At 43.8% G+C, this 27,460-nt stretch overlaps 1 protein-coding gene across 15 annotated transcripts in view; it reads right to left on the bottom strand.

Moving 5' to 3' along the window:
• LOC140476045 (LIM and calponin homology domains-containing protein 1-like) overlaps window positions 1-27,460 on the bottom strand; it is a 363,907-nt gene that overhangs the window by 193,665 nt on the left and 142,782 nt on the right. For all 15 annotated transcript variants that reach the window (XM_072568059.1, XM_072568013.1, XM_072567993.1 and 12 more), the window contains exon 2: window positions 3,754-3,824. In XM_072568059.1, the coding sequence (XP_072424160.1) occupies window positions 3,754-3,824 (71 nt within the window). The remainder of the gene's footprint in view (window positions 1-3,753; window positions 3,825-27,460) is intronic.

Below are 27,460 nucleotides of genomic sequence, written 5' to 3'. Positions count from 1 at the left end.
GGTCCTCCTGGGAGCAGATGCGGCGGAGACAAAGGAATTGGGAATATGGGATGGCGTTTTTACAGGGGGCAGAGTGGGAGGAGGTGCAGTCTAGGTAGCTGTGGGAGTCGGTTGATTTATAGTAAATGTCCGTGTTGATTTGGTTGCCCGAGATAGAAATGGAAAGGTCTAGGAAGAGGAGGGAGGAGTCTGAGACGGTCCAGGTGAATTTGAGGTCGGGGTGGAAGGTGTTGGTAAAGTGGATGAACTGTTCAATCTCCTCGTGGGAGCACGAGGCACCGCCAATACAGTCATCGATGTAGCAGAGGAAAAGGTGGGGGGTGGTGCCAGTGTAGCTGCGGAAGATGGACTGTTCTACATATCCTACAAAGAAGCAGGCATAGCTGGGGCCCATGAGGGTGCCCATGGCTACTCCTTTAGTTTGGAGGAAGTGGGAGGATTGGAAAGAGAAGTTGTTGAGGGTGAGGACCAGTTGAGTCAGTCGAAGGAGGGTGTCAGTGGAAGGGTACTGGTTGGGTCGGCAGGAAAGGAAGAAGCGGAGGGCTTTGAGTCCTTCGTGATGGGGAATGGAGGTGTACAGGGACTGGATGTCCATGGTGAAGATAAGGCGTTGGGGACCGGGGCAAGCGAAAATTACGGAGGAGGTGGAGGGCGTGGGTGGTGTCCCGAACGTAGGTGGGGAGTTCTTGGACTAAGGAGGACAGGACCGTGTCGAATTATGCAGAGATGAGTTCGGTGGGTCAGGAGCAGGCTGAGACAATGGGTCGGCCGGGGCAGTCAGGTTTGTGGATTTTGGGCAGGAGGTAGAAACGGGCGGTGCGGGGTTGTGGGACTATGAGGTTGGAGGCGGTGGATGGGAGATCCCCTGAGGTGATGAGGTTATGGATGGTCTGGGAGATGATGGTTTGGTGCTGGGAGGTGGGGTCATGGTCAAGGGGGCAGTAGGAGGAGGTGTCCGCGAGCTGGCGTTTAGCCTCAGCGGTGTAAAGGTCGGTGCGCCAAACTACTACCGCATCTCCCTTGTCTGCCGGTTTGATAGTGAGGTTGGGGTTGGAACGGAGGGAGTGGAGGGCTGCACGTTCCGAGGGTGAGATGTTGGAGTGGGTGAGAGGGGTGGACAGATTGAGGCGGTTAGTGTCGCGGCGGCAGTTGGCTATGAAGAGATCGAGGGCAGGTAAGAGGCCCCCACGCCTAACTCCGCCCCAACGCCAATCTCCGTCACCACGCCGATCTCCGTCCCCACCCCCACGCCCAACCCCGCCCCCACTCCCAGCTCCAGCCCCACACCAGGTCCTAGCTCCCAGCCCTGCCATGTTTTCACCATCTCTCCAGAACTACCCCTCTCTGAGGATGAAAGATCAATCCTCAGCAGAGGCCTCACCTTCATTCCCCTACGCTCCCGGATTAATGAGTTCAACACGTGGCGTGACATCGAACAATTCTTCTGCCGCCTTCGCCTCCGCGCCTACTTCTTCAACCAGGATTCTCACCCATCCTCTGACGACCCCTTCTCCCGCCTCCAACACACCCCATCCACCTGGACACCCCGTGCTGGCCTTTATCAATGTATAATTTCAGTTACATCACACTGCAAATTTTTGCTATAAATTCTGTGATACGATCGAACCCTCCACTATCACCTGATGAAAGAGCGTCGCTCCGAAAGTTAGTGTGCTTCCAATTAAACCTGTTGGACTATAACCTGGTGTTGTGTGATTTTTAACTTTGTACACCCCAGTCCAACACCGGCATCTCCAAATCAAGAAATAACTTGGCTGGTTCATAATCAGGCTCTGTTTGAAGTAACTGTTCTGTGGTTTTGTGTACACACCAGATGTCTGGAAATTGTAGGATTAGTTAATAACCTGAGATATTAGAATAATTACTTTCTGCTGCTTACTGACCAAGCTGAAAAATAGTTACATTACCAATCATGTAGTTCGAGTCAACACACACAATGCTTCACTTGGTGTAGTGGTATTACCATATGCATTGTTAACATTAACAGAAGTAGATTTTGAACTAAAGCACTGTTATATAAAACAGCTCATCAACAGACAGAAAATCAGCACAGGGTAAAAACAATGACTGCAGATGCTGAAAATCAAATACTGGATTAGTGGTGCTGGAAGAGCACAGCAGTTCAGGCAGCATCCAACGAGCAGCGAAATCAACGTTTCGGGCAAAAGTCCTTCATCAGGAATCTCTCTTTCTGTGTCCTGACCAATGTGATACTGCGCATGTGCGCAGTATCACATTGGTCAGGACACAGAAAGAGAGATTCCTGATGAAGGGCTTTTGCCCGAAACGTTGATTTCGCTGCTCGTTGGATGCTGCCTGAACTGCTGTGCTCTTCCAGCACCACTAATCCAGAAAATCAGCACAACCATTCATCTACAAGCACAACAACTTTTAATAAGACAGATTTCTGCTGCAATCCTGGCAGAGGGGCAAACTATGAGGCCACTGTCAGGACCATATAGTGGAACACGGTAGAAGCTCGCACCATAGCTGATAGTTATTTAACAGTGACCTGTGCTTGAAGATATCAGTTATTACATGGCTTATGAATTGAGCTACTGTGTCTTTCATGAGAACTCTACTTTGAACAAGAGAAAACACATTACTCTTATCAGTAACCAACAACACCACGCTTAACTTTCTATTCAATCTGAAATGGGCTCTGATTAGAGCTTGGAACTTAGAACATTACAGCATAGTATAGGCCCTTCGATCTTCAATGTTGCGCCACACTGTGAAACCAATCTGAAGCTCATCTATCCTACACGATTCCATTTTCATCCATATGTTTATCCAGTGACCATTTAAATGGCTTTAAAGTTGGTGAGTCTACTACTGTTGCAGGCAGGGTGCTCCACACCCCTACTACTCTCTGACTAAAGAAACTACCTCAGACATCTGTCCTATATCTATTACCCTTCAATTTAAAGCTATATCCCCTCATGCTAGCCATCGCCATCCAAGGAAAAAGGCTCTCATTGCCTACCCTATCTAACCCTCTGATTATCTTATATGTCTCAATTAAGTCACTTCTCAACCTTCTTCGCTCTAACGAAAACAACCTCAAGTCAATCAGCCTTTCTTCATAAGACCTTCCCTCCATTCCAGGCAACATCCTAGTAAATCACCTCTGAACTCTTTCCAAAGCTTCCACATCCTTCCTATAATGCGGTGACCAGAACTGGACACAATACTCCAAATGTGGCAGTTCCAGAGTTTCGTACAGCTGCAACATGACCTTATGGCTCCGAAACTCAGTCCCTCTACTAATAAAAGCTAACACGCCATATGCCTTCTTAACAACCCTATAAACATGGGTGGCAACTTTCAGGGATCTATGTACATGGACACCGAGATCTCTCTGCTCATCTACACTGCCAAGAATCTTACCATTAGCCCAATACTCTTTATTCCTGTTGCTCCTTCCAAGTGGATCACCTCCCATTTTTCCACATTAAACTCAATTTGCCACCTCTCAGCCCACCTCTGCACTTATCTATGATTGATCAAACTATAGTCAGTAAATCATAAGTAAATATATTTGGTGCACATGGTAAAAAGATTTCATACACATTTAGACACTGTTCAAAAGCTACGAACATAATATGCCACACCTCTAACCCCACTTAGAGAAACCTTAATTAATCTCAGCACCTAAAAGTGAAGGGTATTGTCACCATCTTTGGTTGGCCTTTTTACAAATATATTGGAAAAGAAGCATTAATTACTTACTCGCAAAGCAAGATTCCATTTTCCAAACCCGTTCGAAAGTCCTTATCACCAAAACTTCTGCCTGTTACTTGCTGAAGACAAAAAGGAAAATATATTAGACAGAATTTAAATAGAAAACACAGTGTTATTGATGGTTAAGAATTACAATGACATGAAGTGCCATGTATGTTACTGGCCCTGACTACTCAGCCCATAACTCAATGCATATAAAATACTTTAAATGGCAACTTATAATTAACAAGGACATTATTTCCTAAAAAAAAGCTTTAAAACAAAAATAGTGCAAAATATAGTTGGGGTGTGTCAGTTTTGAAATAATAATGTTTCTTCCTTGCATCATTAGGAGAGACCATGAGGAAACCTGAAAATGGTCAACACACTCCAGCTTTGAGCCACATGTGACTGACTGCGGTTAAATAAGAGACACAACTTGAACATTTGTGAATGGAGTCTATTACTCATTCACTCTTTACTGATTTTCATTTGAAAAATGTTAGAATTTTTAATTTCCCCCTTGATCGTGGAAACCATAAGTCTTCCCTTTTAAATAAATTCACTTATTCAGTATTATTAATGTGGTGGAAACTTCCCTTCTCAGTCATCTCCTGTTAGCATCAAATACACTCAAATGTCACACAACTAGAACCAACGTAAAGCTAACTGTCCTCTTCCAACACCAACCTCAGAATGCACTACCTTGGCAGTACTATAACAATATGGACCGCAGGTGAACTGCTTTGCAACTCCTCTGAGCTCGAGTTGCCTATTATGAGCTGGATTGAGATTTTCCAAAGTAGCCCTCTAACAACTGAGATATGAAGGAGAATTCCATCCCATCTCTCTATGATTGATTAGATCCTCAATGGGAAAAGCTCAATTTAACCTAACGGGCCTACCAATTCCACACAAACTTCACCCCAGGACATGAAAGAGGGATGGTTACCAGACATCTTCCAGTGATAGAACGAGATCAGTCAGTCACCAGTACATACATGATTACAGCCAATGCCCTTCAATAGCTTCTGCTTTCACAAAGCAGATTCCTATTCTTCTCTCTTTTTTCTTCTCTTTTGCGAGTTTTTTCATTCTTTCCTCTTCTTTCTTTGTCTGGCCACAGACTTCCAGTCTCCAACTGAGCCTGACCCTGCAAAGCAAGCTTACAATCTAGTGAGCAGCCTCCCGGCCCAGCAAGGTGAACGTTAGCACGATGTGGTGGACCCTCGCCCCGGCGAGGTGGACTTTTGTCCCAGCGTGGTGGACTCTCGGCCCAGTGTGGTGGATTCTTGACCCGGTGTGATGGACCATCAGCCCGGTGTGGTGGACTCTCAGCCTGGTGTAGCAGACTCTCGGCCCGGTGTGGCGGACTCTCGGCCCAGTGTGGTGGACTCTTGGCCCGGTGTGGTGGACTTTTGGCCCAGTGTGGTGAACTCTCAGCCTGGTGTAGCAGACTCGCAGCCCGGTGTGGTGGATTCTCAGGAGGTAAAAACAATAACTGCAGATGCTGGAAACCAAATTCTGGATTAGTGGTGCTGGAAGAGCACAACAGTTCAGGCAGCATCCAACGAGCAGCGAAATCGACGTTTCGGGCAAAAGCCCTTCATCAGGAATAAACGCAGTGAGCCTGAAGCGTGGAGAGATAAGCTAGAGGAGGGTGGGGGTGGGGAGAGAGTAGCATAGAGTACAATGGGTGAGTGGGGGAGGGGATGAAGGTGATAGGTCAGGGAGGGGAGGGTGGAGGGGATAGGTGGAAAAGGAGATAGGCAGGTAGGACAAGTCCGGACAAGTCAAGGGAACAGTGCTGAACTGGAAGTTTGAAACTAGGATGAGGTGGAGGAAGGGGAAATGAGGAAGCTGTTGAAGTCCACATTGATGCCCTGGGGTTGAAATGTTCCGAGGCGGAAGATGAGGCGTTCTTCCTCCAGGCGTCTGGTGGTGAGGGAGCGGCAGTGAAGGAGGCACAGGACCTCCATGTCCTCGGCAGAGTGGGAGGGGAAGTTGAAATGTTGGGCCACGGGGCGGTTTGGTTGATTGGTGCGGGTGTCCCAGAGATGTTCCCTAAAGCGCTCTGCTCGGAGGCGCCCAGTCTCTCCAATGTAGAGGAGACCACATCAGGAGCAACGGATACAATAAATGATATTAGTGGATGTGCAGGTAAAACTTTGATGGATGTGGAAGGATCCTTTAAGGCCTTGGATAGAGGTGAGGGAGGAGGTGTGGGCGCAGGTTTTACAGTTCCTGTGGTGGCAGGGGAAAATGCCAGAATGGGAGGGTGGGTCATAGGGGGGTGTGGACCTGACCAGGTAGTCACAGAGGGAACGGTCTTTGCGGAAGGCGGAAAGGGGTGGGGAGGGAAATATATCCCTGGTGGTGGAGTCTTTTTGGAGGTGGCAGAAATGTCGGTAGATGATTTGGTTTATGATTTGGTGGATTCTCAGCCCGGTGTGGTGGATTCTCAGCTCAGTGTGGTGGATTCTCAGCTCAGTGTGGTTGATTCTCAGCTCAGTGTGGTGGATTCTCAGCTCAGTGTGGTTGATTCTCAGCCCGGTGTGGTGGATTCTCAGCTCGGTGTGGTGGATTCTCAGCCCGGTTTGGTGGATTCTCAGCCCGATTTGGTGGATTCTCAGCTCAGTGTGGTGGATTCTCAGCCCGGTGTGGTGGATTCTCAGCTCAGTGTGGTGGATTCTCAGCTCAGTGTGGTGAATTCTCAGCTCAGTGTGGTGGATTCTCAGCCTGGTGTGGTGGATTCTCAGCTCAGTGTGGTGGATTCTCAGCTCAGTGTGGTGGATTCTCAGCCCGGTGTGGTTGATTCTCAGCTCAGTGTGGTGGATTCTCAGCTCAGTGTGGTGGATTCTCAGCCCGGTGTGGTGGATTCTCAGCCCGGTGTGGTTGATTCTCAGCCCAGTGTGGTTGATTCTCAGCTCAGTGTAGTGGATTCTCAGCTCAGTGTGGTGGATTCTCAGCCCGGTGTGGTGGATTCTCAGCCCGGTGTGGTGGACTCTCGACCCAGTGTGGCAGGCTCTCGGCCCGGTGTGGCAGACTCTCGGCCCGGTGTGACGGACTTTTGGCCTGGTGTGGTGAACTCTCAGCCCGGTGTGGTGGATTCTCGGCCTGGTGAAGCAGACTCTCGGCCCAGTGTGGCAGACTCTCGGCCCAGTGTGGCAGACTCTTGGCCCAGTGTGGTGGACTCTCGGCCCGGTGTGATGGCCTTTTGGCCCGGTGTGGTGGACTCTTAGCCTGGTGTAGCGGACTCTCAGCCCGGTGTGGTGGACTCTCGTCCCAGTGTAGGGGACTCTCGGCCCAGTGTAGGGGACTCTCGGCCCAGTGTAGGGGACTCTCGGCCCGGTGTAGGGGACTCTCGGCCCGGTGTAGGGGACTCTCGGCCCGGTGTAGGGGACTCTCGGCCCGGTGTGGGGGACTCTCGGCCCGGTGTGGGGGACTCTCGGTCCGGTGTGGGGGACTCTCGGCCCGGTGTGGGGGACTCTCGGCCCGGTGTGGGGGACTCTCGGCCCGGTGTGGGGGACTCTCGGCCCGGTGTGGGGGACTCTCGGCCCAGTATGGTGGACTCTCGGCCCGGTGTGGGGGACTCTCGGCCCGGTGTGGGGGACTCTCGGCCCGGTGTGGGGGGACTCTCGGCCCGGTGTGGGGGACTCTCGGCCCGGTGTGGGGGACTCTCGGCCCGGTGTGGGGGACTCTCAGCTTGGCGTGCTGAATTTTCGGCAGTATGTGGCGGTCTCTCAGCCCAGCGTGGTCTGAGCGCATACATCTGGTCTTAAGGTGATTCCTAGGTGCAATCCCACTGTAGCTAAGCACTTAAGAAAGACTTTCTGCTTTATTTCTTTATTTTCTGCTTAAACATGAGAAGGTCTGCAAAGTGTAACTTTTAACCTAACTTTGTATGGTGTATGCTGTGCTATAATCACTGCAATTTTTAACTTTTAACTTTGTTCTTAAGATTTTGTACCTAAGTACTTTTTCCCAAGATGTAACCTTGTGTGGTGAAATGATTGACTTTTCACTGTAGTCCTGTACTTTTGTTCTTGAGTACACGTGACAATAAAATCAAAGTCAAAAGTAAAAGGTTACGATACCTACTGCTGAATTTGGGAACCCAGTTTGTGGGATCATTCTGAGATAAACCTAACACCAAATCATTTGCGTCAATCAACCAGATGTTTGGTAGATTCACACACTAGAACTGCTTCAAAAGGGAAGAAAATCTTTAAAAATAGGCATGTTGAAAGAACAATTTTTTAATAAACTACTGAAACATTCCAACAATCCAAAAACATAACAGGAATGTGGACTTTCTTATTACTAATGTAATAAGCTCCAAGATTTCATGATAAAATAAACTAACTAAAATGATTCAGTCGCAAAAGAAAATGTAGCAAGGTTCTTACCTACACAGAGAAAAGAAACTGGGCCAGCATGAAAGATTAGAACTACAGCCTTTAAAGAGGATCTGTAGACACAGAGCTATCAAACATGATTACAGTAACTGGGTCACCCTTCTTTCAATAGGTAAAAGATGTGTTTTCTCTTTTATCCAATTTCTTTTTACTCAGATGTCTTTTGGTTAATTTGCAATTGAATTACCGTACCAAAAGAAAACCTACTTAACATCAACCCATAATCATTTGCTGAATTAAACTAAATTAATTTTAGCTTCATAAGCTTTATTTTTGTATAACATCAGCACTAAAGGAATAGTTAAACATAGAATCTAGAAACAGGAGCAGGGATTCGGTCCATCGAGCCTGGTCTGCTGTTCAATATGATTATGGCTGACATTCTATCTCAATGTCATATTTCTACTTTGCCCCTTACCCTTTGCCTTCAAAATCTAAACATTAATCGATCTCTTTCTTGAATATATTCAGTAACATGCTTTTGTATTTGAGCATTCCACAGATTCACTACTGTTTGGGTGAAGGAAGTTTTCCTCATGTCAGTCCCAAATAATTTATCCTGTGTCCTGAGAATGTAACTCCTGTTTCTCGATTACCCCCACCAGATAAAACACCCTCCCATGCATCAATCTGTCTGTTGAGCCCTGTCTGAATTTTATACATTTGAGTCAGTTCCACTTTCACCCCTCTAAAACTCTTAAGAATACAGGCTCGGTTTCACCAATCTCTCCTCATAGGACAGTCCTGCCATCCCCAGTAAGATCTTAGTGAACCTCTAGTACACTGTCCCTTTGGCGAGTATATCCTTCCTTAGGTAGGGAGCACAATACTTCAATGTAGTCTTATCATGGCCCTATAAAACATTATTGATTTTGCAATTGCAAAAAAAATTGCCTTCTGATGAATATTGATTGGAAAGATTCTTTCTCAAATAGTGTAATTGTTTTAAAAATAGATCTTTAACTCAGCTTACTGATCGGTAGAATGACAGAGTACAGCAGTGAGCCTCCACCATGTGTTCCCTCAGAAATAGGTCAGGCCTGCAGCATAGCTGCAGAGCTACAGTTCCCTCATTAGGGGGTCAGATTTAAAAGTATTCCTTCATTGACATTGAATACTAGCTTTACAAGTGCTGTATTTTAAATCCTGAAAAGATAGTAAAGCCATGATGCTACAACCCACACCTCAAAATTACTGCAACATCTCTAAAGTGCTTTAGTCTGTTCTGAAGTCATGCTCTGCCAAAATAAAGGAATTCAATTTGATGGCTACAGAAAATAGACAGAGTGTTGGCAATACAGGATTAACCCTCATCTGATGCTTCCAATGTAGACAACACACCACTTCGACTAACTTGCAGGATTTGCATGATGGAGCCAATGCTAAATACACTGTAGTGAGGATGCATGCATCAGGAGGGGATGCAGATTTGTAAGATGCTAGCACCACATAAAGATAGAGTGTACCTTTGACAAGTGAAATGCAGGTGCTGATAACATTAGTGGAATAGTCTGAACAAAAAGAATTATCATGGTGTTAGATTAGATTACTTACAGTGTGGAAACAGGCCCTTCGGCCCAACAAGTCCACACCGCCCCGCCGAAGCGTAACCCACCCATACCCCTACATCTACATCTACCTCTTACGTAACACTACGGGCAATTTACCATGGCCAATTCACCTGACCTGCACATCTTTGGAGTGTGGGAGGAAACCGGAGCACCCGGAGGAAACCCACGCAGACACGGGGAGAACGTGTTTCCATACTGTACATCTCTAGGATTCTATGACTATGACTCTATGTCCTGTACACAGAAAGTGGGACAAATCCAACCCAACCAACTACTGCCCCATCAGTCTACTCTCAGATACAGGTGATGGGGTTCCTGTGTCCATCCAAGTGACAGTGATAAGTGCTGTCTAAAGGGCCTTGGTGATTATCTGTACCGAATCTTGTGGATGGTACACATTGAAGCTATTGAGTGTCATTGGTAGAGCGAGTAGATGTTTGTGGAAATGGGTATGAATCAAAAGGGTGACTTTGTCCTGGATGGTGTTAATCTTCTTGAGGTTGTTGGAGCTGCATTCAACCAGGCAACTGGGGAGTATTCCACCACACTCCTGACTTGTGCCTTATCGATGGTGGACAGGTGTTGGGGAGTCAGGAGGTGAGTAACTTGCTACAGTATTCCTAGCCTCTGACCTGCTGTTGCAGCCATTGTATTTGTATGGCAAATCCAGTTCAGTTTCAGATCAAACGTAACCCCTGAGGATGCTCATTGTGGAAAATTCAGAAATAGTAATGCCATTGAATGTCAAGGGAAGATGGGTAGATTCTCTCTTGTTGGAGATGGTCATTGCCTGACAAATATTACCTTTCACTTTTCAGCCCAAGACTGGATATTGTCCAGGTTTTACTGAATTTGGACATGGACTGCTTCAGTATCCGAAGAGACGCAAATGTGTGTGCAATTATTATTGAACATCCCCACTTTGGACCTTATCATTGATAAAGCAGATGAAGATATTTAGCTTATATGCTTAGATCTGTCTAGAACTTGCTGCTTAATCTGTTTGGCTTGCAAGTAGTCCTAATTTGTCACTTCACTGGGTTGATATGTCATTTTCAGGTATGCCAGGTGCAGTTACTGACATGCCCTCCTGCAGTCTCCATTGAACCAGGGTTGACCCCCTGGCTTGATGGTAATGATTGACTGAGGGATATTGTCATGATAGATGCATCTGCAGCAGGTAGATTGGTGAGAATGAGGTTAAGTATGTTTTTCCATCTTCTTGGATTCTAATTACCTCGCACAGAGCCAGTCTAGCAGCTATGTCTTTTAAGACTCAACGAACACAGCCAGTAGTCATGCTGCTGAGCAACTCTTGGCTATGGACATTGAGGTCCCCATTCAATGTACTTTCTTTGTCCTTGCTACCCACTATGCTTCCTGTTTGACACGGAGGAGTAGTGATTCATCAGCCAAAGGAGGTGCAGGCTCAAGGATGAGAGGAGCAGTACGTGGGAACCAACAGGAGGTTTTCTTGCCCATGTTTGACCTGGTGCCATGTAACTTCATGGTGTATGGAGTCAGTGTTGAAGAATCCTAGGGGAGCTTCCTTCTGATGGTATACCACTGTGTTATCATCTCTGCTGGGTCTGTCCTGCAGTGATAGTGATGGCAGTGTTTGGGACATTGTTCTTAAGGTATGGTTCTTTGAGTTAGGCTATGTCAGACTTGGCAAGTCTGTGAGACAGCTCTCTTAGTTTTAACACTAGCCCCCAGGTGTTGGTAAGGAGGACTTTGCAAGGTCAACAGGGCTGTTTTTATTGTTGCTGTTTCCGATGCCTAGCCCAATGCATTCTTTTTCTGAGATTTTTTAGAAATTTATACCATTGAATGGCTAACTAGGTCACTTAGAGGGCAATTAAGAGGCAACCACATGTGTAAACCAGATCAGGCTAGGATAGCATGATACACCAACGTTAGCAGATTTCTCTCCCTAAAGCTCCTTAATGAATCAGATGGATTTTTATGACAATCGACAATGGTTTCAGGTTCACAATCAGCCTCTTCATTCCAGAATTGTTTAACGCAAATTCTATCAACTACTATGGTGGGATTCAAACCTGGCTCCATAAAGCATTTCTGGGTCTCTGTATTTACCAAGTACAGCACTAATAACACCATGCCCCTGGCTCCCTGTAAAGTTTTCAATTCCGTTCTGTATTTTACATATTTCTGTTTTTATACAATTACAGAGTCCGACAGCACGGAAACAGACCCTTCAGTCCAACTCATCTGCACCAACCAGGCATCTCAATATGACCTAGTGCCATTTGCCAGCATTTGGCCCATATCTCTCTACACCCTTCTTATTCATACACCCATCCGGATGCCTTTTAAATGTTGTAATTGTACCAGCCTCCAACACTTCCACTGTCAGCTTGTTCTATAAATGCACGATCCTCTCCGTGAAAAAGTTGCCCCTCAGGTCCTTTCCAAATCTTTCCCTTCTTACCCTAAACCTACAGGTGTAGGGGTAGTACAGTGGCTCAGTGGTTAGCAATGCTGTCTCACAGCGCCAGGGACCCGGATTCGATTTTAGCCTCGGGCAGCTGCCTGTGTGAAGTTTGCACATTCTCCCCGTGTCTGCGTGGGTTTACTCCAGGTGCTCTGGTTTCCACCCACAATCCAAAGATGTCCAGTTAGGTGAATTGACTATGCTAAATTGCCCATAGTGTTCAGGGATGTGTACGTTAGGTGCTTTAGTCTGAGGTAAATGTAGTGTAGTAGGGGAATGGGTCTGGGTGGGTTACTCTTCGGAGGGTCGGTGTGGACTTGTTGGGCTAAAGGGCCTGTTTCCACACCGGAGGGGTTCTATGATTCTATACCCTCTAGTTTTGGGCTCCCCCACCCAAGGAAAATGACCTTAGTTGTTGACCCAATCTATGCCCTTCATGATTTTATAAACCTATATACGGTTGCCCCCTCAGTCTCCAACACTCCAGGGAAAAAGCCCTAGCCTATTCAGCCTCTCCAGTCCCAGAAACATTACTGCAAATCTTTTCTGAACCATTTCAAATTTGACAACATTCTTCCTATAGAAAGGTGACCAGAATTGTATGTAATATTCCAAAAGTGGCCTCACCAATGTTCTGTACAGCCGCAACATGACATCACAACTCATACAATCAGTGTTCTGACCAATGAAGGCAAGCATACCAAATGTCTTCTTCACCATGCTGCCAACCTGTGGCTCTACTTTCAAGGAACTACACACCTTGAAAGGTCTCTTTGTTCAGCAGCACTCCCCAGTGCCCTCCCATTAAGTGTATAAGTCCTGCCTTGGTTTGCCTTACGAAAATGCAACAACTCACATTCATTGAAATTAAACTCTATCTGCCATTCCTCAGCCCATTGTATTTTGAGATAATCTTCTTCACTGTCCACTACATCATCTATTTTGATGTCATCTGCAAACTTACATCCTCTATTCACATCCTCTATTCACATCCAAATATAAATGACAAAAAGCAGTGGGCCCAGCACTGATCCTTGTGGCATACTGCTGATCACAGGCCTCCAGTCAAAAAAATACCCTCCACCACCACCCTCTGTCTCCTACCTTCAAACCAATTTTGTATCCAATTGGCTAGTTCCCTCTGGACCCCATGTGATCTAATCTAACCAGAGTGCAATGTGGAACATCATTGAATGCTTTGCTGAAGTCCATATAAACGACATCTATCACTCTGTCTCTTTCTATCTTCTTTGCCACTTCTTCAAAAACTCAAGCAAGTTTGTCAGACATGATTTCCTACATGCAAAGCCATGCTGACTATCCCTAATTAGTCCTTGCCTTTCCAAATGCATGTAAATCCTGTCGATTGAATACGGTTCCAAATATTCGTCATAAGCCTTGAATTCCCTCCATTGCTCTGTATTCCAATCTCCCTGTCTTAGGTTCCTTCTTAAATAATTGAAAATAAGTCCTTCCCTGGTCGATCATTTCTACCTTCTACATTATTTAGTGTCTATTCACAGTTACTTTAAATCACATTGTGGCCACCGCTAGTTAAGTGATGCCCTACTGTAAGACACTCCACTGACCATAAGTCATTTCCCTGAGTCAGATTCAACACTGCTTCCTGCTTTACTGGACAGGAGACATATTGACCATCAACTCATTATTAATGTTTATATGTGCTCCCCTTCTAATTGCCTCAAGTAAGGGGAAGGGGGTGTGAAATATCTAAGAAAGCCACATTTGTAAAATAATGCTTTCTCACAGTTAAAAGAGGAAACAAACCTGATGGGCACCAATTCAGGAATCACCTGCTCAGCAAAGGTTGAAGGGTTTTGGTTGCAGTCCGAGTGTGCTGTTATACTGCCTGTGTGCAATAGAGGGCAGCCTCTGACTGCCAGGGGCTGTGTACCACATGTAACATTCAAATATGACCAAAATGGTAGGGAAATACTAGATATATAAATTAAATCAGACTTGTTGTAAATTCTGTTTGAAAAGCAAATAAACATTAGGAATTGAACCTTTAAGTTATAGAAGTAAACAAATGCTTATACTTTAAATAGCTTTTGAAGATGTAAATTACAATATTTCAGTGTCCTTTCAGAATAAGTATTCCCAAATTATGAAAGAAAAACCAGCTCTAATTTCTTCCATATGTGCTTTCAAATCAAACTCCTCCAATAATGTATGACATTTCTATGCCAACTAATGTTATTACTAACTGTATTGTCAATACTCCCACAGCCGCTTTCCCAACAGACCTATTGTTAGTTAAATCCTGGTCACATCCTCCAGTCTCTTCAAAAACACATGCGACAATTGAAGCTGACAATTATTCTAAAGTATGGTTCACTGTGGCACTGAACTGTTCAGTTATTTATTTTTGCCAAAACAGCATTGTTGTATATTACTAACATACGACTAATGGAGCGGCCAAGCATTCAAACTTATTCCTACAGATGTACATCTGCAAGATGGACACAGAGGCAGTTTAGCACTTACATCATTGCTCTTAACAGAGCAGTGCTTGTTTAGAGTGGGCTGATACTTCGAGGTATGAAACAATAGCAAAAGCTAGTTTCCTTTCCCTTGTTGAAACACCTGCTAACTGCATCAGTCTGCTTCATCCATTATGCAGCAATGAGAGGACAGGAATATTCTAGCCTGCTTTCCTCATCGCTACACAATCAATTGCAAATTGAGAACTCCATACTGCCAACTGACTTGTCTCATCATTACTGATATCTAAATACACTGCTTGCACTCCCCAGCCAGAGTCTTTTTAGCTGGACTGTCCTTGCATTCCTATTTCACTGAGCAGTAACTTATCTTGGGAAAAGAATGTTGGGGTGGTATAGCTTGACACCGTTGTTATATGCCACAGAGAAATGGACAGCAACCAAAGGGACTATTCATAAGCTGAATACATTGAAGGTGTAGGTGTAAAAGAGGATTCTCCGCATTTCCTACACAATGGTACTAATGAGGGAGCCACTGGAAATAGCAGAGTAAAAAGAAATTAGTGTGTAACATCAAAGAGAGAAATATACAATATTTTGGGCAAATGATTTAAGTGGAAGTTAGAAACAATTATTACATGGAAACATTGACAGAAAACAAAGAAGAGGGAAGCAGAGGAGAAAGGGGATGATGGATATAATGGTCTGGATGCAGTTGATCTATGTGGCCTGTGTAAGGGCAGCACGGGACAGACAGAGGTAGAGATTCATTGCAGGTCATTTTCTGGGCAGAAGACACCAGCGAATGAATGAATAAATGAACAAGAGAGTTTGGCTTAATTCACAAAACTATAACATTTGACATCAACAATAAAATGTTTCCAGAAGCATCAGACACTTCAGATGGCTTCATGTTTTTGTGTGCATGGTACGCTGGTGAGAACAAAATAAAATATGTCTTGACACAAGAGATTTGTGTCTGCATACACGGAGAAGGACAGGGAAACTAGATAAGGTACAAACATATGACTGAGGAGTAGAACTAGGCCAGTCAGCCTTTAAAGTCTATTCCACCATCCAAATTTGATCTGTTGTGTTCAAAATTCCTTGTTCCCATATTTCCCTAATAATCTTTGACTTTTGCCTAACAAGAATCCAACAATCATTGCCATAAAAAATTCACTTCCATTGCTATTTGAAGCAGAGAATTCTAAATTTGCAACCCCCTGAGAGAAGATAATTGCCCCCTCACTGCTGTCATTAAAAGGTATCTCATAATTTTAAAATAATGTCCATAGTGTATCACACATAAAGGTAAACATCCTTTCCATATCCATCTTGTCAAGACCATTCAGGGTCTTACAGACTTCAATCAAATCACCCTCGCTCTTCTGAACTTCACCGAAAGCAAGCCCAGCCTGTCTAATCTTTCCCCATAAGACATCTCACTCATTCCAGGTATCAATATAGTAAACCTTGTTGGAACTACATCCTGTTATAGATAAGAAGACAAAGACTATGCACAGTATTTAAGATATAGTCTTAACAGTACTCTGTACAATCAAAGTATAGCATTTTTACATTGATATTGCCAGGAAGAGCCTAGAACTTGAAGCTTTTCATCATTTCCTCATCAAAACTTGGAACCTAAAAACAGACCTGGCAAAAAGGACACCATTTTATACAGATGGAGAAAGGCATCCTGATTGGTCGGGCCATCATTAACATGGAGATGCAGGGAGAAATGGTCATTTTCAATCTTAATTCTCAGACTAGGCTGGGAGATTCACATAGGCCTGTCAGCACCCTCTTTTCATTCAGACATGCTTCCTTTGACCCCCAAAATTACTGCAATTGCTGGAAAGTTTGTGAAGACAGGAGCAAAATATTATTCTTTATACCTCGCATTTTCTTATTACCGTTGATACACCCCCATACTCACCCTTGAGAGGATTAACACTCATTTTTCTTACTCTTTCCCTTTTTAGATATCTGTAAAAATGTTTCTACCTGTTTCTAAATTTCCAATTAGCTTTCTCTCATAGTCTAATTTATTAGAGGCAATTAACACTTTGGTAATTCTCTGCTACCCTGTGGATTCTGACCAATCATCTAACCTATCGCTCACCTTTGCACAATTATATACTTCTTCCTTAAATTTGATGTTCTCTTTAATTTCTTTAATTTTTTCTGGTTGGTGGCTTATCCCCCAAATTTCTTCTTAATAGTGTTTTCTTCATCTGCGCATTCTCAAATATCCCTTTAAATATCTGCCATTACTTTTCTACAGATGGTCCTGCAAGCCTAATATTCCAGTTCATGTCAGCAAGCTTGGTTAACATGGCCTCACAATTGTTCTTGTTCAAGTTTAAAGTACTAATCTTAGACCCAGTCTTCTCCCTTTCAAGTTGGATGTAATATACAATCATGTTATCATCACTGATTGTCACCTTTACTCCCTGAGGTCATTAATTAATCCTTCCATATTCATAATACCAAGTCGAGTACAGTCCATTTTAGGTTTGTTTGCAGAATGTGCTGCATTAAGAAACTATCTCAAAAATATTTTATGAACTCATCGCGGCTATGATTGCCAGTCTGATTTATCCAGTTTATATGTAGTTACAAATCACTCACAATTATTGATGTTGAGACTGGGGTGCTGGAAAAGCACAGCTGTCAGGCATCATCTGAGAGGCAGGAGAATCAATGTTTCAATTGATTGCTGCCTGACCTGCTGTGCTTTTCCAGCACCACACTCTCGACTCTGATCTCCAGCATCTGCAGTCCTCACTTGCTCACAATTATTGATATCCCTATTTCACAAACACCGAATATTTCTTCTTTATATATTTGTCCTACATTGTGGCTACTGTTTGGGGGCCTATTAGTTCTCATCTCCACCCAAACCTGATCTTCTAACCCAAGGTCACATCAAACTATTGCACCAGTACCATGTTTGATTAAGAGAATTACCTCTCCTCCTTTACTAGTTTCCTGCTCTTCTTGAATATATGCCTCGATATTCAGGACCAAATTCTCATCTTCTTGCAACCATGTCCCCCCACGATGACTACCAGTTCACATTTATTCACTTTGATGTGCAGTATCAATTCATTTATGTTGTTATGTTTGCTACCCACATTCAGATACAGAACTTTTAGATTTTTTTAATTCTCTTTATCATGTGTGATCGTGACTGCTCTGACCTTCATTTTGCATATTAGTATTTTGCACTCCTGCCTTGACTGTCCCTTGAATTTGTTAAGATAACCAAAGTTTAATCCTCCACTTCATATTCCTAGATATACTTTGGCTGTTGCCTTGCTCAAGTGAAGTTTCCTTCATACTGACCACACTCCTTGCTGACCTTGCTGTCCATTGCTTTGCATGGGAATACCTGCTATATTCAGGGTAGCATTCCTTACTGTAGTTTTTGAGGTGGAATAGTGGTATGGTACTGCAATGATCTTCAGATATTTCAATTTGTATGAATACACATACACAACCAAAATATCATTGTCTGTACTTTATAAGAACAATGATATTTCTCAGCTGACAGTCCCCCATCACATCACCCTAACATCTGCTTAGCACTGGGCATGCACATTGTATCTGAAGGAAATCTATAAACATTTGCTGCTCAGAAACCCACTGCTTACCCTAACTTGCAAAAAGATTCACTCATTCATCATCTTGAAAATGGTGGATGCAGATACAGTTACAACACTTGAAAGATGTTTGGATGGGTACATGAACAGGAACGGATTAGAGGAATATGGGCCAAATGCACGCAAGTCGGATTAGTTTAGCTTGGGAAACTTGGTCAGCATAGACAAGTTGGACCGAAAGGTCTGTTTCTGTGCTGCATGACTCTATCTTTGTGCTGTCAAAGTATGTTAGCTCAAGGTACACCAGTTGTCTTTGGAAGCCATCTATATCTATATAGATCTCTAACATGAACCTTTGTCTACTGGTTGTCTGGATGTGGCTACCAGACCATACAGAAAGAACTTGTGCAGGTTGGCATCTCCCAACCTGTGGATAAGATTAGATTAGATTAGATTACTTACAGTGTGGAAATGGCCCTTCGGCCAAACAAGTCCACACCGACCCTCCGAAGCGCAACCCATCCAGACGCATTCCCCTACATTTACCCCTTCACCTAACACTACGGGTAATTTAGCACGGCCAATTCACCTAACCTGCTGATCTACTGAAGCAGCCTCTGTTTGATTAGGGCCAGGGTATTTAGGATGCCTGCCTTGGAGAAGCTGCTGAACTCTTGACTGTATTCTGCCAGGACATACCCACAATGCACCACACATGGCAAAGCTGGAATGATTGTGATTTTGCTGTCAACCATACAGCAAGGTGCTGAGAACACAGGCCTTTGAAGCCATCAGCTTGGTTCTAATGGTGAGCTTGGTGTTCCAGACTTGGCCAACGTTGCAAGCAGCTTTTCCTTTGTGTACATTGAGTTCTACAAGATTGTCATTTTGGATCCAAGATAGCGGTATTTGCTAGCCATTTCAAGTGGCATGTTGTTGGAAGTGATCATGGAACCAAGATACAATACATTATTCAAAGAGCACGGTTTTCATGATGCTTAAGGTCAGGATACGAGCATTGGAGAGACAGTCCACAAGTCTTTATAGCTGAGTTTCTGAGTGAGTGATTAGCACAGCATCATCAGCCTAGGGAAATTGGCTGATCAGGATGTGATGTGCTTTTTGTCTTTGCTTTCAGTCTTGATAGATTGTAGAGCTCGCCATCTGCCTAGTGTGCAGTAAACCCCCTCCATCCCTCCAGGGCAGGCAATGGTCAGGAGCATGATGAGAAAGATGCCAAACAGAGTGAGGCAAGGTCACAGCCTTGTTTTCACCCAGTCGCCACTCCAAAACTGTCACAAGTTGAGCTGCCACACTGTACTGTGCACTCTATGTAGTCATGAAAACAGCAGATGAGACTGAGGAGCTGGTGAGCCTCAAGCCCTCCAATGCTAGCACTTTAAAACTTGCATCCTTGTTTGGAAATTGCTACCTTCACCATCTCCTCCTGCCCTACAACAACCCTGTAATGACTCTTTTCTTCCAATTCTGGCTTTGTGCACAAGCCCAACCAATCAGTAGTTACCTTGGCCCTATACTCTGGAATTCCTTCTCAAAACCTCAATATCTCTTTTCTCCTTTAATATGCTGCTTAAAAGGGACCTTTTTGATCAAATATTTGGTCATCTGTTTTAATGTATATATTTTGTGGCTCAGTGCCAAATCTGGTTGAATAGAGTGCTCATTTGAAGGACCTTGAGACACTTAAACATGTTCACAACACTTTATAAATACATATTGTTGATTATGAAGTAAGTTGCATTTACCCTAACAGATTATGCCTGTATTTCAAAATTTAATAATTTGAGTAGCCTGGTCCCAAACCCTGGGAGGGTCCAGTACTCAGACACAGGCTGTAGGCCTGAAAGAACTACAGTAATGCACTTGGCCACATCCTTCTGGCTGTGATTGAGAACCAAGTCAAAAAGCTCCATGCCTGAAGATCTACTGTCGACTCAAAGAGAAGGATTTTATTTTTATTTTCAAGACACAATTAAAAGAGGGCATCATGAGCCTTCAGCACTATTTCTCACACAATACACAGAGGAAAACAGACCCTAGAGACTGCTACTCAAATCATTATTAATTCTATTAATTCTCTTCATGTTTTTGTTATTGGATGATATTGTGCTGGTAAGTGTCCACATGTACAAAATTCTGAGAATGCATAAAATTTGCATAACCTCAGAAGACATCATAGGATCCTCTGATACGCCCCTTGGTTTTTGCCACTCTGCTATCGTGCTTTCATTATAGGATAATAAGAAATAATTACAAAGAATGAGTCCTGGTAGAGGAACAGTCTTTAATAACAACTTTACAAAAGCTCAAAGAATAAAGAAAGCAATCTCTGAAATAGAGATGGGTTGTATTTTTTCTTGTCAGGACAGCCCAGGGCATCTACACATTAGCAATTTCTGACAAGATGTATAAAGAACCATACACAGATAACATTCTAAAACCCACAGCAACACAAAAGGCGCAATTATATCACTGCAGTGTTGACAATGAATGAAACAAAATATCAGCCATTGGGTGCAAACTGCATCATTATATTTTACTAGGTAGTTCTAAATACACAGCAAGCTGAACAATTGAACAAGGAGATCAAGTAATATTACTCTTCAGGAGTAATACTGAAGGATTGATATTTGTGATGGTTCACAATGCTGTGAACATTAATCATCCCGTATGAGATTTGTTAGCAACACATATTCCCCCTAACAACCTCATGCAACAAACACTTGGAATCATCCTAATGATGTGTTTATAGCTCAACAATTACTGTCTCAGCAGACTGGTGTATGTAATCTTGCTTTGGTCCCCAAGTGTTTCTTTCAATGGCATTATATAAGACAGAAAAGCTCTTCTCAGCCAGATACTTTTCACATAAAAGCAACCATTAAAGAAGGTTCCAATACTTGCATTTACAATACTCAACTTTCTGAGAAAAATAGGCAAAGTTATCTGGTAATCATTAATTAGATTAATTACTGGATTAGAATTAGTTCAATACAATTGATGTGTCCCAAAACAGATTCCCAGTAATACTAATGATTTAAGGAAACATGTGGGCTGTGTGAAATTGTGAGAAGAATCAACTGGATAGTTTTCCCAGGTTTCTTGAATGAGTCAAATGTGGCAAAAAAAATCTAGTTAATAAAACAAACAAGGGACAATAAATCAATAGGACATTTTAAAGCTAACCAATGTCTTTTCCATTCAACCAACAGAGCACCAATAGCATCCTTTTGAAATCATTGGTTATTTATCTTCAAGTATTGAATACATTGAATGTGGACACATTTTGGCTATGGCACAGTTTTAAGCAGGATCTAAAAGCACTGGAAAGGGTATGCAATTCACTGGGATATTACGAAAGATGAGGAGTTGTGATTGTGAAGGGAAACGTGAAGAAGTTGGAAGTTTTAAAAACTGAAGTAGGAGATTTTGGTCTGTAAGATAGCATGAGGGAAGTACAAATTTAAGATAATTATAAAATGAATTAAAGGGTAAGTCAGGGAAGAATTCAAACAGATGGGGTTTGGGGAATTTTCAGCCACTGACTCATATTGAATCACAGCCACTATGCTCTATTATAATAGAATTAGATGCCTGCTTGACAAAGAGAAAAAGGGAAGGGTGGAGAGAGTGAACATAGATGTTGGATGGCTCACTGGTGCCACTTACAATCACATTTCAACAACTTGAGTTGTAGGGCTGAAGGAGACAGGAAGGTCTGAGGCCATGAGGAGATTTAAACAGAAGGGTAAGGATGTCAAACATGATGAATTAGGTTCTGGGCATTAATTTGATCAGCAAAAAAAAAGGAACTATGATTGAGCAGGAAGTTTGTGCAGATAAGTCTCAGTCAATCCCACAGACCTGTGCTGCCATTGAAACAAATCATGAGTGATCTCTGTCTCAAGTTCATTTCTGCAGCTTTCATCCCAATCCTCTCATACTCTTACCAAACAAAATGGATCAATCCCAGTCTTGTAAACCTCAACTGATTCAGCATCCACAGCCTTTCCTGGGGGAAGAGGGTATGGTACTACATTTACTATCTTTACATGAAAATGCAGCTTACTGCTATCACTCTTCAATGGCTGAGCTCTAATTCTAAGATTGAGCTATGCTTCTGGATTCCCACTCCAGATGTAACAATTTCTCTTTCTATCCTACTGCATCCTTTGATTACTTAAGCCCACTCCATATTCTGTACACCATATCTCCAGTCTTCTATAAAGCTGCATGCTGTGCACTTATGTGCACCTCAGGTCATTAACTCGTCACAACAAACTTATAGGAATGATGATAATCTCTGGAATTCTCAGTTCAATGGTTACCACTCCTCTCAAATATCACCCCTTCTTCCATTCAGCTTTTTTAAAAGATTAGATTCCCTACAGTATGGAAACAGGCCATTTGGCCCAACAAGTCCATACCTACCCTCCAAAGAGTAACCCACCCAGACCCATTCCCCTACATTTATCCCTGACTAACGCACCAAACACTATGGGCAATTGAGCATGGTCAGTTCACCTGGCTTGCACATCTTTTGGATTGTTGGAGGAAACCAGAGCACCCAATGGAAACCCACGCAGATACCGGGAGAATGTGCAAACTCCACACAGACAGTTGCCCAAGGCTGGAATCGAACTCAGCAGTGAGGCAGCAGTGCTAACCACTGAGCCACCGTGCCACCCCACTATGCTGGATACAGCAAAATGCAAAGAAATAACTCCTAACAGCTGCAAATTGGATCTCGCAAGCCGTAGCAATCTTCAATAATGCCCAACTCACCACACGGCCCCACAAAACTCCTCTAGACAGGAAGAGGCCATTTTCAACTCCACAACACGACTTAAACCTGGACAGAAGTTTGGGAGAAAGAAATAAGAGGTGATCCCATTGAAATTTACACATTTCTTAAAGGGTTTTCTGTATTTGCAGAAAGAGTAGATCGAGAATGAGGCCCCAGCCTCAGAATATAGAATAGGCCATTTAGAATTGAGATGATGAGGAACTTCTTCACTGAGAGAATGGTATCTTTGAAATTCACTAACACCAAAGGATGTGCAAGTTCACTCATTAGTAAGTTCAAAACAGAGATCAACAGATTTCTAGATAATAATTACATCAGGAGTCTTGTGGATAACATGGAGAAATCACATTGAGGTTAACTACCAGCCATGGACAGGCTCAAGGGGCTGAATGGCCTACATTTGTTCCTATGTTTCAGCTGTGTCCTCTACCTGTTCAAGATCTAGCCTTTTGGTCATTATGTGACCTCACCTTCCTTTCGACATCCTTTTCATAAGTTATGCGTTTCGAAATAACTGTCAGTTGCCTTTTGTGTTTGCTGTAAAATGCTCCATATTACACACTGGACTCAATGCCATTTCTACTGCTGTCCAATCCATATAATTACTCCCCTGTTCTTTCATCAAAAGGCATTTTGATAAGGAGGAAACATTAATAGCTAAAGTATTTCCTGGGACCCAATCCTGAAAATTTCCATGTGCCTTTCTAGATATAGAGACAGAATTGCCTCTTGTAACATGCCTGAATTCGCTTGTATTTTCACTTCAGCATAACTACTGCACTTTAGAGCATGGAGCTTACCAAGACTACTGAACTTCCTATCTAATTAAAGAATCTGTTGAATACTATGGGATAATAAAATAACTCACTGAACTCACCCACTATGAGATTAGGTCGAACCTGAGTCAAATCACATTTGTTACCAATATAATTAGTACCAGCTTGTTATAATCTTGAATGTGATTATATGTTTCTTGTTATTATCTATTTACATGATTATAAAGTAAGACCACTTTGAGTAGGATACATTCCATTGTGTGTTAGAACGATGATACATCTTGCATGTAGCCATGAATGGGGGCGAACTTACTAAATGAAGTCCGAGAGTGAAAATGCTCCAGCCTATTGCCAGTGAGTATGAAGAGCCACCAATAGTGTATCTCCACTTGCCTCTCACCTCCAACTAAAGATCGGAATTAAAGATTGAAATCAATTCAAAGAAATCTAATGAACTTGTATCCATTTGGGAAATAACCTTTGCTGCCCTGTTCTTTTCCCAGGCTCCTGGTCCACTTCAACCTGTTCCACTTTACCACATTTATTTTTATAGGTTGTACACCAATCCCTCAACCAGTCCCATTAGTGCCTGCTTTTTAAAATATTTCTCTTCCATCTCCGATTTTTAATACAGGCATCATCTGGGTCTTTTAATTTCAATATCTTATGCACTTTATATGTCATTGTGCTTCTCTCCTTTCTGTGAATGTTTGTTCCATTTGTTCTTGACTTTTGAAACATCATTCACCTGCAACTTCTTCCAAGTCTGAGACTGTTTGTATCTAAAATGTGAAAACCTCTATCTTCATCAGAGATGCTGACTGCTCTCTTGACTATCTTCAACTTCTTCAGTTTCAGATCTCTGGATTCAGCAGCTTGTTTGGTCTGCGTCCTGTGCAACCTTGCAATGAAATGATGGGCCTCACTTTTTATGACAGTCAGCATCTTTCCTGGAGGAGGAGATAGCATTTCAGGAGTGGATTCTGTCAGACGGCAAAGCTAAATGAACTCTCACTGACTCCAGTACCAACTGGCTCATCCTTTACTTTCGTATTTATACTCTTGCTGGAGTGTATCCTCTCCAACACGCCAATCAGTATGTTAGAATGTACAACATGGGGCATATCTGAAGGCTTTGGACTGAATAGTACTTTTGTTCAACTAAGTATGTGTTGCACCAAGTTTTTTGGCAGCTTTCTGCCTTGAGGCCGAATGGGTTTTTTTGCTGTTTCTTACTAAACCCTCCCGTCACATCAGCTATCTACCCTACTCCAATAGTATCCATCCTGTCTGATTCTGACCCCATCTTACCAAGTGTCATTCACAGGATACCTCACCAGTCAGTGAATAACTGTCAAAAGACCAGCATTCCCTGCACTCATGCCATCTTTGAAAGGTCACTGTGCACCCAGGCGAGTGCTGGTATTTTGCATCCGGAACCAGAACATATCGGAAAAGGGGAAGATGGCACAACAGTTCTTTGACATGAACATGAAGGCTTGGTCAAGAGGATGGTGCGGAAAGGAGCCATCTCCTTCATGGGCACAGGCACAGGAAGCAACAATATAGATTCAGGCACCCTATGCCAAGGTTATCACCCAGTCAGTGTCATCTCCACAGTCCAGGGGAACAGTGCCACAAGAAGGTCAATGACCTACTCTGTGGTGCGTGGGTAAGTGATACTCTCTTCTTTCTGCTACTTCACACCAAGGCTCATGCTCTGCCACTCTCACTGACGCACGCAACATTATCCCCAACTCGGTCTCCCGAACCACGTCCTCCCCAAACTTACACACCACCAATTCTGCATGCCTTCTGTGGTCCTTCCTTACCAACTCGGGAGACCTAACCACCTTCCGCCAATCTTCACCAGGATGAACAGCTGTAGCACCCACTTTCATACTACACAATTGCTCCCTCTCTCGTTATTGGAGAAGACAGCCCATGATAGGGCAGAGACATCCTTTACAAGTGGAGAAGAGCCAGGCTTTGGGCTCCTAACCTTCTATAAAAGAAGAGGCCTGGAACCTTGCAAGAGCAGGCCTGGACCACTCCTGCAAGGAGGCTGAGATATCTTTGTCTCACTAAGTAGCACTCTGCATTCCACTGCAACAACCACAGTAACCCCACTGTCAATATCATTCACTTAAAACCGCTTCTAACTGACTGTGAAGTCTCCCTCTCTTGTATTACTCAAAGTCCGCACCTAACCTATCTATGTGAGCCTGACCTTACCCACCTTTCCCCTCCCCAAGCCCCTGGTATATAAGGTGACCAGAACAAGTGTGGTCAGATACTGTCCCCTCCCCATTTGAATCCACAATGCTCCTGACTGTGAACACTCATTCTCCAACATGACTTTACCATATTTCCCCCACTGCAGATACTGTTGCCCCCTTCACGACTGTCATCCCCCAGTTCTGAACAATAACCTATGGGGGCTGCTTCCTAAGCAACAGCTGGTCCTGCCCTCCCCCTCCTCTTTCCCCTCAGTTCCTCAGACAAAGGCAAGGGACTGCATCTGGCCAACCCCCTTGAGTGACACAACTGCACAGTCCCGGATGGGAAGTGCCCACACCCCTGACTAATACCTGGGTATCTGTATGACCACATTATCCCTGCATCCATCCTGCCACTCTACCCCTTGACCGGCATCTATGGAACAACAGGACTGAGAGTGACCCACTGCCTGACTTGCATTATAAGCATCCCCAAGAGAGATCCTCCCCCTGCCAACCTGCCAACTGAAAATGGACCAATGTCCTGGACTGATATTGAAGGTTGCCATTCACTTACCATGCAGGGACCTCTCTCTGTGAAGGGTGCATCTGTGGATTTGGGGAAGACCACTGCCCTTTCAGACATGGCTGCCAGCTTGCTGCATATACAGGGGGTGCCACGTAAGCTGGTGACACATGGTACAAGTGTGTGACTGAAGTGGCACACTGCCATCTATCAACATGTATGTTCCCTTGACTGAGGACTGCTGACCAGCGAGGCAAGCTGTCTAGTTCTGTTGCTGCACTAAGAAAGTGAGCAAGCATCCCTGAGCTACAACCTGGTAAAACCCAAGACCTAGGTGTCTGTCACTGCACACAGAGAGGCCTTGTTGCAGCCTTTCAATTCTTATTGCACCCTGCATTTCCAGCGAGCCCTGCCAGTGTACTGGAGAGGTGCCAGGATGGCAGTAAGGGGTTGGGAACACTGAATGCCAATGCCTCTGGATGGTAGGTGCTGGTGCCCATGGACTGCCTTGAAGTGCATGTTGGTCCGAAACAAAATGGAGATCCTTTGGAGCAAGCTGTGAGCCAGGGTCCCATTCTGGATCCCATGTCAGGTCTCTCAATGTCTAGCTTGTTAGCCAAGTTTGGTAAGATAGGAGGCTGAATATAAATTAATATAAATTGAGCCACCAACAAGGCACTTAACAATAATTGTCAGTCACGCACTGCCTAGTGAGCAATTCACTTTAGTGCTTGTGAAAAGCATCAAAGATGGAGCAAGATAATCCCGAGGCCTAGATAGAACTTGCTGAACATGCGACAATATCTCACCACAGCTGAAATCACTCAGACCCTTCTACCCTATAACT

The sequence above is a fragment of the Chiloscyllium punctatum genome, chromosome 1 (genome assembly GCF_047496795.1).
Source record: "Chiloscyllium punctatum isolate Juve2018m chromosome 1, sChiPun1.3, whole genome shotgun sequence".
NCBI lineage: Eukaryota > Metazoa > Chordata > Chondrichthyes > Orectolobiformes > Hemiscylliidae > Chiloscyllium > Chiloscyllium punctatum.
This window is presented reverse-complemented; position numbering and strand designations above follow the sequence as displayed.